General features: G+C 33.8%; 1 protein-coding gene across 1 annotated transcript in view; it reads left to right on the top strand.

Moving 5' to 3' along the window:
- LOC126979540 (uncharacterized) overlaps positions 1-13,952 on the top strand; it is a 75,556-nt gene extending 61,604 nt beyond the window's left edge. The window contains exon 2 of the mRNA XM_050828893.1: positions 12,998-13,952. Coding sequence (XP_050684850.1) covers positions 13,005-13,952 — 948 coding nt within the window. The 5' untranslated portion in view covers positions 12,998-13,004. The remainder of the gene's footprint in view (positions 1-12,997) is intronic.
- Positions 13,953-18,389: the final 4,437 nt, after the last annotated feature.

Genomic DNA, 18,389 nt, shown 5'->3' with positions numbered 1-18,389 from the left:
CTGTTGCACAAATAATGAAAACAGGCCAGGTTTATTACTTAAGTGTGCGTGACAAGATTACACTCGAGATTTGTATGTCACTTTGCGTAAGTGTGCTTTGCTCAAATAGAGGTTAACTGTCAACCTCAATTTTTCGTCAACGTATTCACAGCTGTCACTGTCTACATAGACGTATAAAATAATCAACTGCAATTGATTAACATCCGTTGTATTTTGTTCAGAAAAGACACTCAAAATTATTTATAATGAATACTATGTAGTATGATTAGTTTTGCAAAAATCCCTGAGAATAATGAACTGACTCTTTCGTCATGCGATTCTTAAAAAAATGGTAAACCAAGGTAATAAAAAAAAAGGTAATAAGTACGATATGTAAGTAATTATTTTTAACCAGCTAAAATTATGTTTATAAGTTTTATGTCGAAAAACAGAAAAATAATTTGAATGTCGCAGCAAAAAAAAGATTTAATTTTTGTCACTATTACGATGACAGTAGGAAAAATAAATCTTAAGGCCAAGTTGGAGTTAAAATTCAACGCAGCATCTAACAAAAAATCTAAATAAATATATTTATTGTTACCCTATTCTCTGTACAGGAAGAAATAAAAGCCTTAAGGTTGTCAATGGCGGCTATATTTTATATGGCCTGACATTAAATTTTCCTGCAACATTCGTCATGAATCGGAAGAAATTCTCGGAGGCCAACTACACTTCCACTTTCGTGTTGACATTGGCCTGGATAAAGGACAATAATAGCCTTAAATGGGATTTTTCAATTAATAGCCGTTTATGACATCTGTCAAAGTCATCGTACTATATTCATTGAAGATCGTCATAGACTATATTGAACTATACAAATGATTTAAGTTTTCTTCAGTGTTAATTCCGCCAATATTTGTTTTTAAAAAGAATTCGACACGTGTTTCGCCTCTACACGAGGCATCCTCAAGACGTGTTGTCTCGCCAAAATCTGGCACGAGTGTGTCTGGCCAGACACTGAAGAAAACTTAAATCATTTGTATAATTATGGATTTCCGCAAAGTAACGCCTAATTCAATATTTTTTTTATATTGAACTAAATTTGCCGTTCGAGTTTTTCATCTCAATATTTATCAGTTTTTGTTGTGGATTAACAGCTAAAGTATTTGAAATATTACTGTCATTTTTTTAATGAAAATAAGGGACGAGACGAGCAGGACGTTCAGCTGATGGTGATTGATACGCCCTGCCCATTACAATGCAGTGTCATAAGAGGTCAAGTCTCATTTGCCCAGTAATTTCACTAGCTACGGCGGCAGAAATAGGCGCCGTTGTGGTACCCATTATCTAGCCGGTATCTTGTGCAAAGGAGCCTCCCACTGGTAAAAACGGTATAAGTAAACATTGACAGCTGCTGTTAGACAACCGATAAAACCAGGCCAGGTTTATATTAAGTGTGCATGACAGGCTACGTCTTACTTACACTCGCGATTTGTGTCAGTGTACCTATCCAATTTGACCAGAAAATACTAAACAGTATTTTACAAAATAAATTTATATTAGAGGACTCACTGAGCACCTCCTCGCGTCGTTTTCCTCATTACTGAGGGTCGTGACTCCCCCGCTGCATCAGTTTCTCCCGTACGATTCCCTTCCATCTGCTGCGATCCTTAGCCTTATGAAGGGCATCATGGAAGTTGGTGTTTAGATCAGATCGTATTTGGTCTGACCATCACGTGGGACTGCGTCCTCTGGGAAGCCTGCCATCTACCTTGCCTGTCACCATCAGCTGTTCCAGATTATACTCTTTACGAGCAATATGTCCAAAGAATTCCAGCATCCTACGAAGGCATATTGTGGCGAAGGCATATCACTGAGCACAATTCAAGAAATGTATTAAAGCTTCTCCGTCAACGAAGACTTACTATAGGTAGTAAAGTAACTATACTAAGTAGTAGTAACTATACTATTGTAAGCTTTCTTTGTCGGAGAATATACTATAGTAGATTATATAGAAGATGAATGATACATGATTACTGTCTGGTTCTGCGCAGGCCACCTCAAAATTTATAATATAATTTTAGGTGGGCAAGCAATTTTGTTATTCAATGATTTAAAGGCGGACTGGGAGTTTCTTATCTGTTCATCTCCCCATGTCTTAGCCACTTTACACACTGATGTAGTTTCATGATTGTTACCAAGTGCAATATGCTATGTAAAGAGAGATAAATACTATGTAATAAGAGGTGGGAGACTGCCTAAGTAAAAATTGAAATTTAGTTTAGTATGAAACGTGCAGTAAGAATTGACATAAAATTGAAATATTAAGTACAATAGGACGACGAAATATAATACGGCTAAATTTGAAAGCGAAAAATTGCTTAAAACTTAGTGGATTTCGGCTATCTCCGGTTTTTACAAGATTATAGCCGTCATCTGTCAATCTATCAATGACTGCACGTGTCATACAATCGAGTGAATCCTCTGACCTGTATAGATACTACTGGATAAGATATTTCATATGTTTGACAGAATATTTTTTGTGTCTATTTGAAGCGCTACTCGCGAGCGTCCAGAGAACTAATTTTGACGTTTAATACAAATGGTTGCGAAGGGACTTCCAATACTCTGAAGTATTTTTGCATTTTGAATTAATTTCGTTCGTGTTCTTTGATATTTATACTTAAAGAATCAAAGTAATGAAGTACACATTTTTTTTTGTAAATAGTTTCCCACTATCTTTCGGTGCTTGCTGAAGTTGTCATCACTAATTTTAGTACCGCAGACTCCTGCTAAATGGCCAAGAGCGCCAAAATGGCGAATATCAAACAGGCACAAAAGCACTTCGACAGCCGCCAGTCCAGTGCTATATAGTAGAGGTCAGTGAGCGAATCGCTTTTTTCTTAGAGTTTCTGTTATGCTATTGTCACTCCTTTTTATAAATAAATATCTTTCAATTTCTTTAAGACAGACCAGCAGCAAAATAATATAAGCAAAACATGTTTCTGACAGGTTATGTTTAAATAATTAAGCTCCGTAAACTGTATATGATTATCAGAAATCTAAATGCATAATATTTGACCTAGTATTCGAACGTATCTCAAATTCTAGAAACTCGAATTATCGTTTTACATAGCTTTCTATTAGATTGTAAGCAGTTTAGATGTGTGTGATGTGAAATGCATTGTTATTGTGAAAACACGAGACATTGTCTATGGGAAATGCTATTCTTTGGATAATCTGTGGACCGCGAGAATTTTGCCATCTCTCGCGTTACGTCCCTCATTTAACTTACAATTAAATTGATAAGACGTACTTAATTGTTCCTCGGAGATGAATGGATAATGAATTTGACACAATGCAGTCTCACTGTTTCGCTGCGTTTGATACTTTTACCATATTTGTACGAGATAAGTTAATGTCTCTTACTTGTATACATCTTACATCTCCAACTAAAATTTATAAGGATATAAAAATTATACATACGACAGCTTTATACATATTTTTGTTAATTGTTTTAATGGAAAAGGCGGACAAAAGAGCATACGGGTGTCCTGGTGTTAAGTGATCATAGTCACCCACATTCTCTTGCAACACTAGAAGAATTACAGGAGCGTTGCCGGCCTCTAAGGAATAATGTAATATATGTAGGTATTCAGATAATAAAACTTACGAGTCAATCAGTGCACTGTATTTATTCTTTTATCTGACAAGAGACATAAAGTATCTCCCGACTTAGTCCTTCAAACATTTGGACAAAAAGAAACCTCTTATGAAAGAGCACAATTGTATAATAACTAACTAATAACTAATAAAAATATATTAAGCTCAATTAGCGGGTTTATATGTAAGCTGTCTGAAGTGTTCTTTAGAAAACAAATTGTCTTTATTCTATTATTTTATGAATTTGTCAATAATATGTCATAACATCAAGAATTATTTCGTAAAATATGCTCCCTGTTGTTATAATGAAATTGTTTCACAGCAGAACTGTTAATCCGTGCGTCAATAAATTCTCAAATAGAAAATATGTCCATACAATACAAATATTGGAAATAAAAATAATTATGGGCCCCAAATCGAAATAAAAACTATCCTATCTCTCAAGTTGGACTTAACTGCACTCCATGAAGTAATCTCCAACTGGAAACAAACATCAGAACACTGGATTAATATATATTACGACAAATAGTACGATTATGCACAAATAAAATTTGAAAACAAAATTTTATGAACAATGCGGAACTCGAACCCACGACCTCTCGAGTTCCGTTCGAGTGCTCTGCCAATTAAGCTAACCAAGCGACATCTCAAGTCAATTTCCTAATATGCAAATATTGGGGTTGAGCAGATTATCAACTGTAAAGTAGATCCTGTAGATGAAGCCACAACCTGAGAGTTGAACAAAGTATACAAGATTTTATAAGGATACGTCACTCGAACGATTAGCTCAGTTGGCAGAGCACTCGCACGGAACGCGAGAGGTCTCATGGGTTTGACTCCCGCATCGTTCATAAAATGTTGTTTTTCAAATTTTATTTGTGTATTAATCCTAAAAGTGAGGGTTATCACTTTAAAAACATAACAAATTGAGTATGATTATATATATTTACCGTAAGTATAAAAAAATGTAGTGCCATATTTTATACTTATACTAGCTGATCCGACAGACGTTGTTCTGCACATATAATTAAATATGCTTCATGTTGCTTTAATGAAATTGTTTCACAGCAGAACTGTCAAACCGTGCGTCACGAAATTCTCTCATAGAAAATATGTCCATACAAAACAAATATTGAAAATAAAAATAATTATGGGTCCCAAATCGAAATAAAAACTATCCTATCTCTCAAGTTGGACCAAACTGCACTCCATGGAGTAACCTCCATTAAAATCCGTTCATTAGTTTAGGGGTCCATCGCGGACAAACAACGTGTCACGTAATTTATATATATTAAGATTTAATTAGCCTGATGTGGAAATGAACACACGTTTGTGTAAAAATTAAAAAGGTTACGAAAATCATTCTTCTTGAATCAACATTACGTTACGAGGTCATAATTGTATTGTAATTGTTTGTGATATGGAACTGTTCTAGAAACCAATATCCGTGCCACAAGCGACACGCTTTTGACTTGATTATAAAAGGAAGTATTTTCAATTAAAGAGAATGATAGTAATTCAGTATATTTATTTTTAGAGATATTTTTAACATAAATTTATCACTTGTTTAATTTTTTTTTTAAATTTTAGGTACTCAATAACCCTTGACTTTATTTAAGTGTTATTTACATTTTTTTCACTTTATTTGTTTCACTGCATCACCATACATTGATTGCAATTAAGAATTGTAAAATGATGATGCTATTAATATTGATTAAAAAGAGTGACAATGAGTTTCTTGCCGCTTCTCATTAAAGGTCATCTTTTTCGAATTGATGCTAAGTATTAATTATCTATAAATTTATTTGTATTATGACCAAAATGAATAAATAACTTTTGCGGTTTTAGTTTCAAAACTATTAGAATAGTCGAATAAATCCAAATCGCTACTAGTGATAAAAAGAGATATGTGTCAGCTTGTGTTAACAAGCGCTACCAACGTCAGGAACTGTCATAAGAAATTTGTCATTTTTGACATTATTTGACATTTTAAGTTCACGATATATAATTGATTATATTAGACATCCCAATTAATTATAACATTTATTTAACGACTTACTTTGTTAGTATTGTTATAATAATAATAATAATATATTTATTTGCAAAAAACATAGTATACAATGGTGTTTAAATTTAAATAAATAATAAGAGCTTACATGTTTTGCCAGCACTATTCCTAGCATGCAAATATTTAAACACAATGTATATAATCAGAATTTCATTTCCATAAATTCCTTAATACTATAAAAATTATAATCATTTAGCCAACTATAACTATAATTGTTATGTGCTATATTGTTATGTACAATTATAACTATAATTTTAGAAATAACTAAAATAGTATATTGATCTTTCGATAACTTGATTCGTGTAAGTTAGTTAGCACTACAGTAGTGCCAACTAACGCTTTCTGAAAAAATGTAGCGACACTCTGGCCAATTAATTAGTGTTGAACTTTCTATTATATTCAACATTTGTAATTGTTCAGAAATCCATATTCTTCCAACTAATACTTATTATATAACCTATTTTTAAGATACTTAAGTAGTTTTTAGTCACCATAAAAGCAAATTAGAGTCACTGTTATTTTTATGGAATGATGTGTTCTTCTTCAATTGGTAGTACATACAAATATTTAGTTATAAGGCATGTGTTAGATGTAAGTTAATATGTACAACTGTTGGAGATCCATACAAATAAATAAATCATTATTCTCTATATAATCTACTCAACTAAATTGTGCGCATGAAAACTCAGGGTCAAAGCATAAAATAATCTCGTCCACAAATTTGCTCCCAATACGAACCTACGACGGCCAGCTGAACATCGCATAATCCCTTTGAATATAATACAATGATTATTGTAATTATATTCCGCGGTTATCCAACAAAAAATACTTGCCCACACTACTGGGTGTGTCGTAAGCGTGTTATCTAACGAATTAACACGTCGCTCGTGTCATCGCTAGTAATAAACACAGCGTGTTAGCACACGAAGTGTTCGATTCACGACCTTCTTCATCCTAAATAAACTATTTAAATAAAATACTTTTTAATTGATCGTAAACGTCCCCCACGTCTTGAAAACATGCTCCTTCCAACGTCATCGAAACGTCGGTTTAAATAATTGAATTATAAAAATATAATTTACGCCAATACCTTATGAAAATAATACAATTACACGCGTTTAATCCTTTAAATAGTATTTTATTTAAATGTTTTAATACTCGCGTTAATCAAAGAAAATATGAAATACCTATGTTGTTTTTGCTGTGTTCGTTGTTCAAATGATAGAAACGAGTTAGTTGGCACTACAGTAGTGCCAACTAACAGTTCGTAGCATAATCACTGTGACGGTCGTGCCCTATATAAGCTAGAGCGCTCAGTTCTAGAGAGCATTACACATTGTTTATTGTAAGGGGTAATGCTGCCCAAATTGTATTAAGTTATAAGTAGAAAGTGTAAAATACAGATATGTCAATAATTTTAAGTGCGTTTAAAGTTTCAAGTGTACATTGACTTCTTTGAATTAAACATTATTTTTCATCATCTATTTAGATATGAAACGATTGTAGCAAACCTAAGCCAACTTATCTCAAACGTACCTCCTAATTTACTTAATAACTTCATTTATCTCCGCTTCATCTTATGACTTAAAACAGCTGTCAATCAATTACCGCACCAGATGCGCCGTGCTAGTAGGAAGCTGTGACGTCACAAATCACACGCTCTCAACGCTATTGTTTATCTATGTCACTTTAATAATGCAGCCTATGCTTTCTCTAACATTGTTACTTTTTATATCAACCATTAAAGAGTTGAGACTCAATGGCATGTGATTACCACCGGATGAGTTTAAAACTCCCAAAAACTGTGTATTTAGGAACTAAGTTATTCCAAAAATGGGCTAAGTCTTTAAAAGTTTACGTTTTAAAACTTATGATCGCTATTTATTTGTTATTTCGCCTAATTTACATGTATAATGTTAAAAATTTATTTATTTAGACAGCACACTAAGTCAAACATTTTTACGCGATTCTTTTTTTTATGGAAAAGGGAGGACAAACGAGTGATCACCGCCGCCCACATTCTCTTGCAACACTAGAGGAATCACAGGAGCGTTGCCGTCCTTTAAGTAAGTTTTTTGCGCTTTTTTTGAAGGTACTCATGCCTCATATACCCATGTATCGTCCCGGAAACACCGCACAAGGAAGCCGGTTCCACAGCTTTGTAGTACGTGGAAGAAAGCTTCTTGAAAAGCGCACTGTGGAGGACCACCGCACATCCAGTTGATAAACATGGTATTAATAATCAACTATAATGTTGATGTCACTGAAATAAACGGTTCTGCACTGGAAAAATTACCATAACCAGACCTCTCCCACTAAAGGAATCACAAGAGAGTAGCCAGCCTTTTAGGTGTACGCGTTTTTTTGAATGTATTAGTGTACCTTGGAAATACCACGTAAGGAAGCTCATTCAACAGTTTGTTTGTAAAGAATAAAGTATATAAGTAAAAATATAATATGTATCTTATACCTTTAAACTAACAAGTCTTGTATATATTTAATCTGAATCTCGGAAACGGCTCCAACGATTTTAATTAAATTGAGTTTGCAGGGGATTTCGGGGGCGATAAACCGATCGAGGTTTCAATTTTAAAAAATGTAGTCTTATCCGTGTCTAAATTAGAAACAGCTACAATAACATTAGAATACAAAGGTAAATTTCGCCACTATATACAAGACTGTAATAGCTCAGTCCACCCTCATCACCCAATGTCCCATATTGGGTGATCCGGAAAGCAGAAGACCCCGGTTCGAATCCAGATGTCCTATTAGTTTTTTTTTGTTCAAGTTTTGTACATTCTTAAAAATCCGAGCAAGGCTCGGTCGTCCGGATCTTTAACTGACTACCATAATGATTTTATGCTGAAAGTGTCGAAGTGTTTTGGATGAACAGAAAACAAGAAATTCAGTGGGAGGCTCCTTTGCACAGGATGCTGGCTATGGGTAGCACAACAGCGCCTATTCCTGTCGTAACCATTTGTTTCAGTCTGAAGGGCGCCGTAAAAATATCAATCAGAATATAAAAAAAATATAAAATATCAAAATATTTTATTGCAGGTCACATTTTTACAAAAGGGTCTTCATTAGATGGGTAGACAATATTGTTTACATTACATTACGTTAAATTTGTAACTCCCTGTAAGGGCACAGCAATGTTTTATATAAAATAAATAAGTTTTATACATAAAAAAACAGATATTAAAAATACAGATAATAAAACTATTATTTATAAGTATAAGTTTAATATGTGGCCTGCGCAGAACCAGACAATAACCATGTATCATTGGACAGGACGCTCCTACAGCCCGTATGTCACGCGTATACAACGAATGTGTAAAAAACATAGCAACACTCGACATTGGTTGTGATAGGCTCCCACTTTTCTGAAAAAATGTAGCGACGCTCTGGCCAATTAATTAGTGTTTAACTTTCTATTACATTCAACATTTGTAATTGTTCAGAAAACCATATTCTTCCATCTAATACTTATTATATAACCTATTTTTAAGATACTTAAGTAGTTTTTAGTCACCTTAAAATCAAATTAGAGTCACTATTATTTTTATGGAATGATGTGTTCTTCTTTAATTGGTAGTACATACAAATGTTTAGTTATAAGGCATGTGTTAGATGTAAGTTAATATGTACAACTGTTGGAGATCCATGCAAATAAATAAATAAATAAATCATTATTCTCTATATAATCTACTATACTATAGTAAGCCTACACCGTATAAGTACAAAACTCAGGGTCAAAGCATAAAATAATCTCGTCCACAAATTTGCTCCCAATACCAACTTTACGACGGCCAGCTGAACATCACATAATCCGTTTCTTTGAATATAATACAATGATTATTGTAATTATATTCCGCGATTATCCAACAAAAAATACTTGCCCACACTACTGGGTGTGTCGTAAGCGTGTTATCTAACGAATTACGATATTAACACGTCGCTCGTGTCATCGCTAGTAATAAACGCAGCGTGTTAGCACACGAAGTGTTCGATTCACGACCTTCTTCATCCTAAATAAACTATTTAAATAAAATACTTTTTAATTGATCGTAAACGTCCCCCACGTCTTGAAAACATGCTCCTTCAAACGTCATCGAAACGTCAGTTTAAATAATTGAATTATAAAAATATAATTTACGCCAATACCTTATGAAAATAATACAATTACACGCGTTTTAATCCTTTAAATAGTATTTTATTTAAATGTTTTAATACTCGCGTTAATCAAAGAAAATATTAAATAGCTATGTTGTTTTTGCTTTTCCGTGTTCGTTGTCCAAATGATAGAAAATGGGAAACCAATTACAATTCACCCTTCACCTTTCAACTTAACAACAAATTTTAAAACCTAAAATATCCGCCACCAAATAAAAATAAATATTTCGATTAAAATAGTACGGGAACCAGTCAGAGGCATCTTTGCCCAAGATTCTCATTAATTGGGTGTTTGATGTAGGACTGACCACAACCTTTTTCACCCTTTTCTCCTCCGTAGTGTGGCAGCACTATTTGTGTTTCGGTTAAAGGACGCTGGAGTTATGGCTTAAGGTGACGAACTCAATGGTTGTGTCGCTGACACTTTTGAATTTTTCAATAATATTGATCGGCTCTGCATTTCGATGGACAGGGTGTATTCTTAACTATTACGTGAACTCCTTGCTCATTTCACTATTCCTTCCAAGTGCGTTTCTAACTCGCACTTGAGAGGTTTCTATGCGGAAGTTACAAGAAATAAAATAGATCAGTGCTTTTTCTTACTATCTTATTATATCTTATTTATTTCGAGGCTCCATTACAGCTTGAAAAATTCTGGTTACCTGCTTGTTAATCTAATCAGTAATTTATAATTTGAAACGACTACCATAATGATTTTATGTCCAGTGTCGAAGTGTTTTGGATGAAAAGAAAACAAGAATATCAGTGGGAGGCTCCTTTGCACAGGATGCCGGCTAGATTATGGGTACCACAACGGCGCCCTTTTCTGCCATGAAGCAATAATGTGTAAGCATTATTGTATTTCGCGTTGAAGGGCGCCGTAGCTAGTGAAATTACTGGGCAAATGAGACTTAACATGTTAATTATGTTTCAAAGTGAAGAGCGCAATTGTAGTGCTGCTCAATTTTTGATTTTCACAAAGGCATAAAAATTATAGAGCTGGCAATTGAAGCTCTAAAGGCATTAGTATGTACGACTCGCCACTTCACACTCGTGTTACCCATGGTCTTTTTTTTATTATTCTTATTTATGACATTATTAATGAATGATATAACATTATATACAGCCATTGCTTTGCATCAAAGCAGACATGGCAGCAATTCGAGCGAAGTATGCAAAAAAGTTGTAAACAATTTAGTTAAAATAGGTTCTCTTTCCATTTGATCTCAATGAAATCCTTTCTAAAGTGTCGTTTTATCATTTTATGTCCATAATTAATTAAAATTTTGTAATTAATGCAAAATTCGAAATTAAAAGTAAACAGAAATGCGAACGCGACGAATGTCAAACGAAAGTTAGTGAAAGTTTGGCATTAAATTTGCTTGTTTTTTGACTATATTATTTTATTGGCCTGAACAAATTTACGTTTTATTAAACGATATGAAACTAAAATGTTAAATTGATAGAGTGTTCTATAAGTTAGTTATTGCTGTTATTTCATCTAAAGGTTGTGCATACAAAATTTGGAAAACATTCTCGAATGCATAAATTCTATTCGATTATTATTAGTTATTCATATAGTGTTATATGTGTTAAATTAAACGTTTTTTTTTGTGAAAATTACGTTTAATCTTGCAATATGTGATACTATAATTATAAAGCTTTATTTAATACAAAACAAAATGGGAAATACATCGTCAATTACACAAAATCTTTATGTATATTAATCCAGTGTCCTGATGTTGAATGATAATGAACGGATTTTAATGGGGACTACTTCATGGAGTGCAGTTTAGTCCAACTTGAGAGATATGATAGTTTTTTATTATGATTTGGGAGCCATAATTAATCTTCTTTCCAATATTTGTTTTATATGAGAGAATATATTGACGCACGGTTTGACAGTTCTGCTGTGAAACAATTTCATTATAACAACAGGGAGCATATTTTACGAAATAATTCTTGATGTGTTGAAATATTATTGACGAATTCATAAAACACAGTATTTTATTTATTATGAACAGAACAACGTCTGTCGGGTCAGCTAGTTGATAGTAAAAAGATGGCAACTACTTATTGCGTTTACATTTTATATGCATGGTCGTTTTCAGATAAGCCTTCTAGAATGAAAACAAGCGTTCATATTCCGTCTTGTCTTATTTTAATATGTACATTTTCTTGGACAGAAAACTTGCATCGTATAATAGGTCTTTGATTTTGTCATATTTTCAAACAAAAATGAAGGGCAAGCAATAACTAAGTGGGTACCGATATTTACTTTAAGAGAACAAGACACCTTCTTCATTTGTCCTTGTGCAGAAGTATAACAATGTTCTGAAACTGGACTAGAACCCGCGACGTCTAGCGTTCTGTGCCAACCGTTCGAGTGACGTAAAGATTATAAATCTTGATGTCTTTGTTCAACGCTCAGTTTGTGGCTTCATCTACAGGACTACTTAACGTCGCGGGTTCGAGTCCCGCATTGTTATCGTGTACAGTGCTATAATAGTTTCACGTTCGTTTAAGATTTATCAAGTGTGTCAAAGGCCTAAAATTTAACACACCAACTATAGTTTATGGCAGTTAAAGAATTTCTGTAATGACTCTCGTATCTGTTATACTTACTGTGACGACGAAGTCGTTTAAAATAATAATTGATTTAAATTTTATAACACTATAAAATTATTTTATGTCTTTAACATTCATAACATAACTATTGAAGTGCATGGGCAAATGTAGGCTAATTGTTTGAAGTGAAAAGTACGCGGGTTAAGCATTTTTAGGAGGGTGGAACATTCTTAGTTGCGTCACCGATATGCTGATATGTTCTATATATATATATATATAGGCAGTAATATAATTACGATTGTTGTTAGTAGCGTAATAGCTTATTTATTTATGAATTATATTTGCGGATGTTTTAAGCTAGAGCACCAGAGTGTTAGTTCATTCAGTTGTTTTAGTAAAAATAAAATGCCTTCAAAGACAAATATCGTAGTGTAACCTTCATATAACATCAAAACGAGACAACACTAATACTTGTATAGAAAAAAAAACAGAACTTCAATAAAATTAATAACAGAATAAATATTTAATAACTTATTTTTTTTTCAGATCCATAATGACTGTAAAGAAGTCGAACCGATGCGGAGGGTGGGCTGCAATAGCAGCTCGTCACAAACTACATAGCTCCAGCCATCAGCTGGAACTACACACGATCAAACAACCCAACCAAGAAGATTACAATATAATTGTTGGATTCAACGAAAAAGACCAACTCCAACTGACGCACAAACAGACAAAGGAAGATAACGATGACGATAAACTCAAAAATAATTACAATAAGACAATCAAGTATGAAAACATCGCAATCGACGATATCACCAACTGTGTCAACATTGAAAATTATCCCACTTGTGAAAACACTCTAGTCTTCTATGTAACAAAAAACCTTCATATCGAAGCAATAGCGTTGAAATTCGAAAACGAACAGGACTTCAAGAGGATATATTTTACGTATAAATATTTTAAAATGCGCAACAGATTAACAAAAACATCAAGTTATTCATACGATAATTTATTTTCCAAAAAGAAAACTGATCTCTTTAGCAATAGAAAAAATAGTATTGATGATTATAGTTTGTTTGACAAAGGAAACTCTGAATACGATTTAATGCAGAAAGACTATGATGGAATAACGCACTTATCTGTGCAACATAAGGGTTCTCGGTTCGACCAACCTATGAGTCTAATTGGAATAAGAAATGAAGATATTGGTGAAATAGACAGCATTATACATACTGATATTGATATAACTACGAAGCCCCAGAAAAAGAAATTGTTTAACAAAAAACAGAAGGCGCCTTCTCCACCATTACTACCAAGTAAGGATTCACCAAAGGTATTGAAAGGTGAATACGTCAGAGTCAGCGTAGAAAGATCCCCCGATGTAGTTCCTAAAGACTATAAACAGAATAAAATACCAGACATTCTTATGTTTAGAGAAAAATCAAAGAAGCCTGCTAGCAACTTGTGGACGAGCAATAAAGGTGAGCAAGTTTTTTTATGATGTACATACAATACGGAAACACGGTCTTATCATAATAACTCCGAAGCATGTTAATAGCCGTTGTTGCATTTTATTTTATTTTAATTTGCCAATTAGTCCTCTATATTTAAAACACGGGTATCGTATGCAAAATCAAAATGGAATCGGTGACAGGTTTATTGTTTTGGAAGAAAATCTAAGCACGTGAATTTTATTCTTAGAACGTTATTACCGATTTTTTTTTGATAGGAGGGAAATACATTTACGTATTACGTAACATCCGAACTATACCAACTAAAAAACCTACTCTGTGCGCTAAAGGCTTTTACAGCGAAGCCGGACGGGGGGCTTGGAAGCCGAAAATGTAGCTCACAAGCGCTGGGCGCCTTGGAAGGAGACTCGAACCTCGGACCGACTGCTCGCTAGGCTGAATGGAGAGAATCTTCTCTCAATTCACTAACGATCTAATATAGCTGTTAGTACAATGGACAATGGCGAGTGCGGTGATATATGTATGTGTGTTTGTAATTCTGTGTGAATGTATGTATGTGTATAAGTGTGTGACTATTTGTGTGTTGTGTTATTGAAGGTGTGTGATTTGTGACTGTGAGTGGTGCTAAGCGATAACAGGACGAGGACTATCTCGTCGGGCTTCTAACAAAGTGTGTGAATTGTATTATATTCAGTTGCGGGCCGTTGGCCATCGTCAAAGTGACAAATGTCAGCGGTTTGTGGTGTTTTTGTGTTTTTTTCATGGCCGCGCCTATTTCCAGCTTTTGCTCAAGGATCACGTATTGAGACAATTTCAGGAATACGGATCTTGGTCGTTGATAATCTTAACTTAAAGCAATTAATTACTTTTATGAATTAAGTATCCCATTTTGGCACATAGCTAGTCGTTAGCAATTATTCTCGATTCGAGTATAAAAGTATTGAACGGCATAGTGATAGTTGACCTTTCCGGATTTCGTTTTTAGGGGGAGTGCAGATGAAATAAGTCAGGATAGTATTTGTCATACTTGTTATCAGGATATATAGTTCATTATAAAGTTAAGCGCCATTTATTACCTCGGAGGTGGTATATGCATGATAGAGACAAATGGTTTTTGGCGTGTGTAGTTTTGGGTTTTAATTTAGAGATTATTGGATCCCAGGTTAGATAATTTTAATCCGTCTTCTCTATTGAAATTTGGGTGTTGTTTAATTTCAATGGCTTCGCGTACCAGTCTTGAGAGAAATCTATTCTCTTTTACCAAAACTTTTGGTTGGTCGATGCGGATGTAGTGGTTTGGACGGTCTGTTTATGTGTTTATATACAGCTGACTTGTGACGTCTGTGTTTAAATACCCTTTCCATATACTATGTTCATGCGTAACTTCATGGAAATCAATTTTGCGGTTGGGTGGTGAAAGAGTACCTACTGACGGGGTCACTTTCACATTTCTGAAATAAAAAATGGGTCAACAACAAGGGTTTTGTACTACTGAACTAGATATATTACTGTTTACTTTCTGAAAACTTTTGTGAAATAATATTTTTTATTAAAAGGGGACTGAAAACGTGATCTGCAAAGGGTGACCTACACAGAAACGTCGGGTTAAATAAAATATGTAATAATAAAAATATTACATTTTCGCGTTGTAATCTTTTAAAAGGTTATTTATACTCGCGTTAATCAAAAGAAATAATATTACTTTTAAATTAGAATTAAGTTATTTCTGTGTTCACCCTCTTCTTTGAAATATTGTGATTTAAAAGAAGGAAAGAAAAACAAATTTTAGACAAACCGACGGACAGACACCAAAGTCTTGGTTCAATATTAATCAGGTTCCTTTAGGTTAACCTTTGGGTATGAAACTTGAGTTTTTGTAAAAATAAAGCGGCATCGGAATAGAGCTAGATTTCCTTCTGAAAACGAAATCAATAGATTGTATTGAATGCGTATGTGTAAACAAACATGGTTTAAAAAATTATAATATAAAGCTTCTAAAAAATTACCCATATTTTAATACTAATAATGAAAGATATTCAATAAAATAAAAGTGAGGTCACAGCTCAAAAAAGATTTGGTTATATTAATTCCTAACTAATTTAAATGTTTGCACCTACCTGCTCAGTAAGCAAGCTCACTAACCACTCGGCTGTATGGTTCGTTAAAATTTTCAATTTCACAGTAAAATACATACAATTCATTGGTGTGTACCGACACAATAGATGAAAAGACCAAAATCTGTCCTCGCTTAATGCGCCTGTTTCTAATGTATCGGGCCAAAAGGTCTCGTTATTACCACAAACAATGTAGAACATGGCCATTACGATTGGTCTCTTACAAACAATGTTGACAGGTCGCATGCAAGACATCTTCACAATATCTGCATCAAGGTCGTTTCTGGCCGTCAGATGTCGCAAGCACGGTCATTCACTCGCCTTGTTGCTTCTTCGGCTGTGCGCAATTTGTATCAATTTGCCACAAATTAGATTCGAGTTAGTTTTTATAGATGATTGCGTTTCTGCATTATCATGTCGTCTAATGCTAATTTGCCTAATATATTTCAACAAATATTTTAGATTTTTTTTATGACAATAAGGGACGAGACGAGCAAAACATTCAGATGATGGTAATTGATATGCCCTGCCCATTACAATGCAGTGCCGCCCAGGATTCTTGAAAAAATCCAATAATTCTGAGCGGCACTACAACTGCGACCGTCACCTTGAGACATAAGATGTTAAGTCTCATTTGCAAAGTAATTTCACTAGCTACGGCGCCCTTCAGACCGAAACACAGTAATGTTTACACATTACTGCTTCACGCCAGAAATAGGCGCCGTTGTGGTACCGTAACCTCTAGCAGCTATGCAGGGGACCAGTAAAAGTAGTTTGACTGCATAAATTTATATGGCGTATTTTTTTGAAATATTGGAAAACGTCGACATAGACGTCCAGTCTTCGAAATGCGCAACAATCTGAAATCAAATAAGAATTTTTTGCAAATTGAAATATAATTTTATTATTCCCAATAAATTGTAGACCAAATTTGACATATCCATGGTCGGCTTCATGTTATCATTTTCCATCATTTGCCCCATTAAGTAAAAAAATCTACTCAAATCTACGAAAAGTAATGGGCAGCTAAGACATACATAAAATCATACCTGTTTCTAAAGGTATGGAGCTTCATTAGACAAGAAGACAAAGTAGTATACAAGACTTTAATCCTCGTAATCGCAAAAAACCCTCTCATACAAGCTAACTTGTCAAAGTCAAATTAACTTTATTCAATTATAATTATAAAATAAGCCCTTTTGAGTAGTTACTATAAATTTTTCTTTTAAATTCCTGAATCTACCATATGATCAGAAAAGTAGTTCGTGGGAAGAGTATACAAGAAACCCAACGGCCACTCTTTTAATTCAAATAGAGGTTTTTTAGAATGGTTTTAACATCCATAACAAATCAGTTTGTAAGGTGCTGCATTCTATATATAAATGTTCAAAGTTAAATGCGTTTTAAATATGAAATATTTCATAAAAAGGAATGAAGAATGCTTGCTATTAGTATCCTCCATCTGACCTCTTTAGTCACACCCCCGATAAATACCGTGGAATTTACTATAAGGTCGACTTTTCAAAACTCTATCATCCATTTAGCATTTAGCTTTATTAGACCATATTAGGGATATATATAGAACCATTTTAGGGTTCTGTAGCCAAATGGTAAAAAATGGAACCCTTATAGATTCGTATATCTGTCTGTCAGTCCGTATATGTCACAGCCACTTTTTTCCAAAATTAAAAAGGAATATACGAGTACTGTTGAAACTTTGTAAGTAGATGTATTCTGTGAACCGCATTAAAATGTTCACACAGAATGGAAAAAAAATAAGAAACTATGGGGTTAAATATAAATACTTAAAACTGAAACTCAAAAATTTGTTTTCATGAAACCCATACGTGTGGGGTGGGACTATAGTTAAGTCTTCAAAAATGATATTGAGGTTTTTAATATTATTTTTTGCTAAACTGAATAGTTTGCGCGAGAGACACTTCCAAAGTGGTAAAATGTATCCCCCTCTGTAACTTCTAACATAAGACAATGATAAAACAAAAAAGTATATGATGTACCATGCAAACTTCCACAGAAAATTGGTTTGAAAGTAATCTTGTAAGTACTTTTTTTTATACGTATAAATGATGAGAGCTCATTTGCACTGTATGATTTTGAGCAAGGATTTTTTGCCTTTTCCATTTAAATAATTAAATATAATTTTCCTTTCTATATTACTTTAATAGTATGTTACTTGCTGCTACGGAACCCTTCATGGGCGAGTCCAACTCGCACTTGGCCGCTATTTTTAAATAGTTTCTCTGGACTTGAATGTAAATAATAAATTAAATTTTTGTAAATAATAGAATGTAGAGACATAGGTACACTTATATATATTCTCAAAATCTATTG

This window comes from Leptidea sinapis, chromosome 1 (genome assembly GCF_905404315.1).
Source record: "Leptidea sinapis chromosome 1, ilLepSina1.1, whole genome shotgun sequence".
NCBI classification, from domain to species: domain Eukaryota; kingdom Metazoa; phylum Arthropoda; class Insecta; order Lepidoptera; family Pieridae; genus Leptidea; species Leptidea sinapis.
This window is presented reverse-complemented; position numbering and strand designations above follow the sequence as displayed.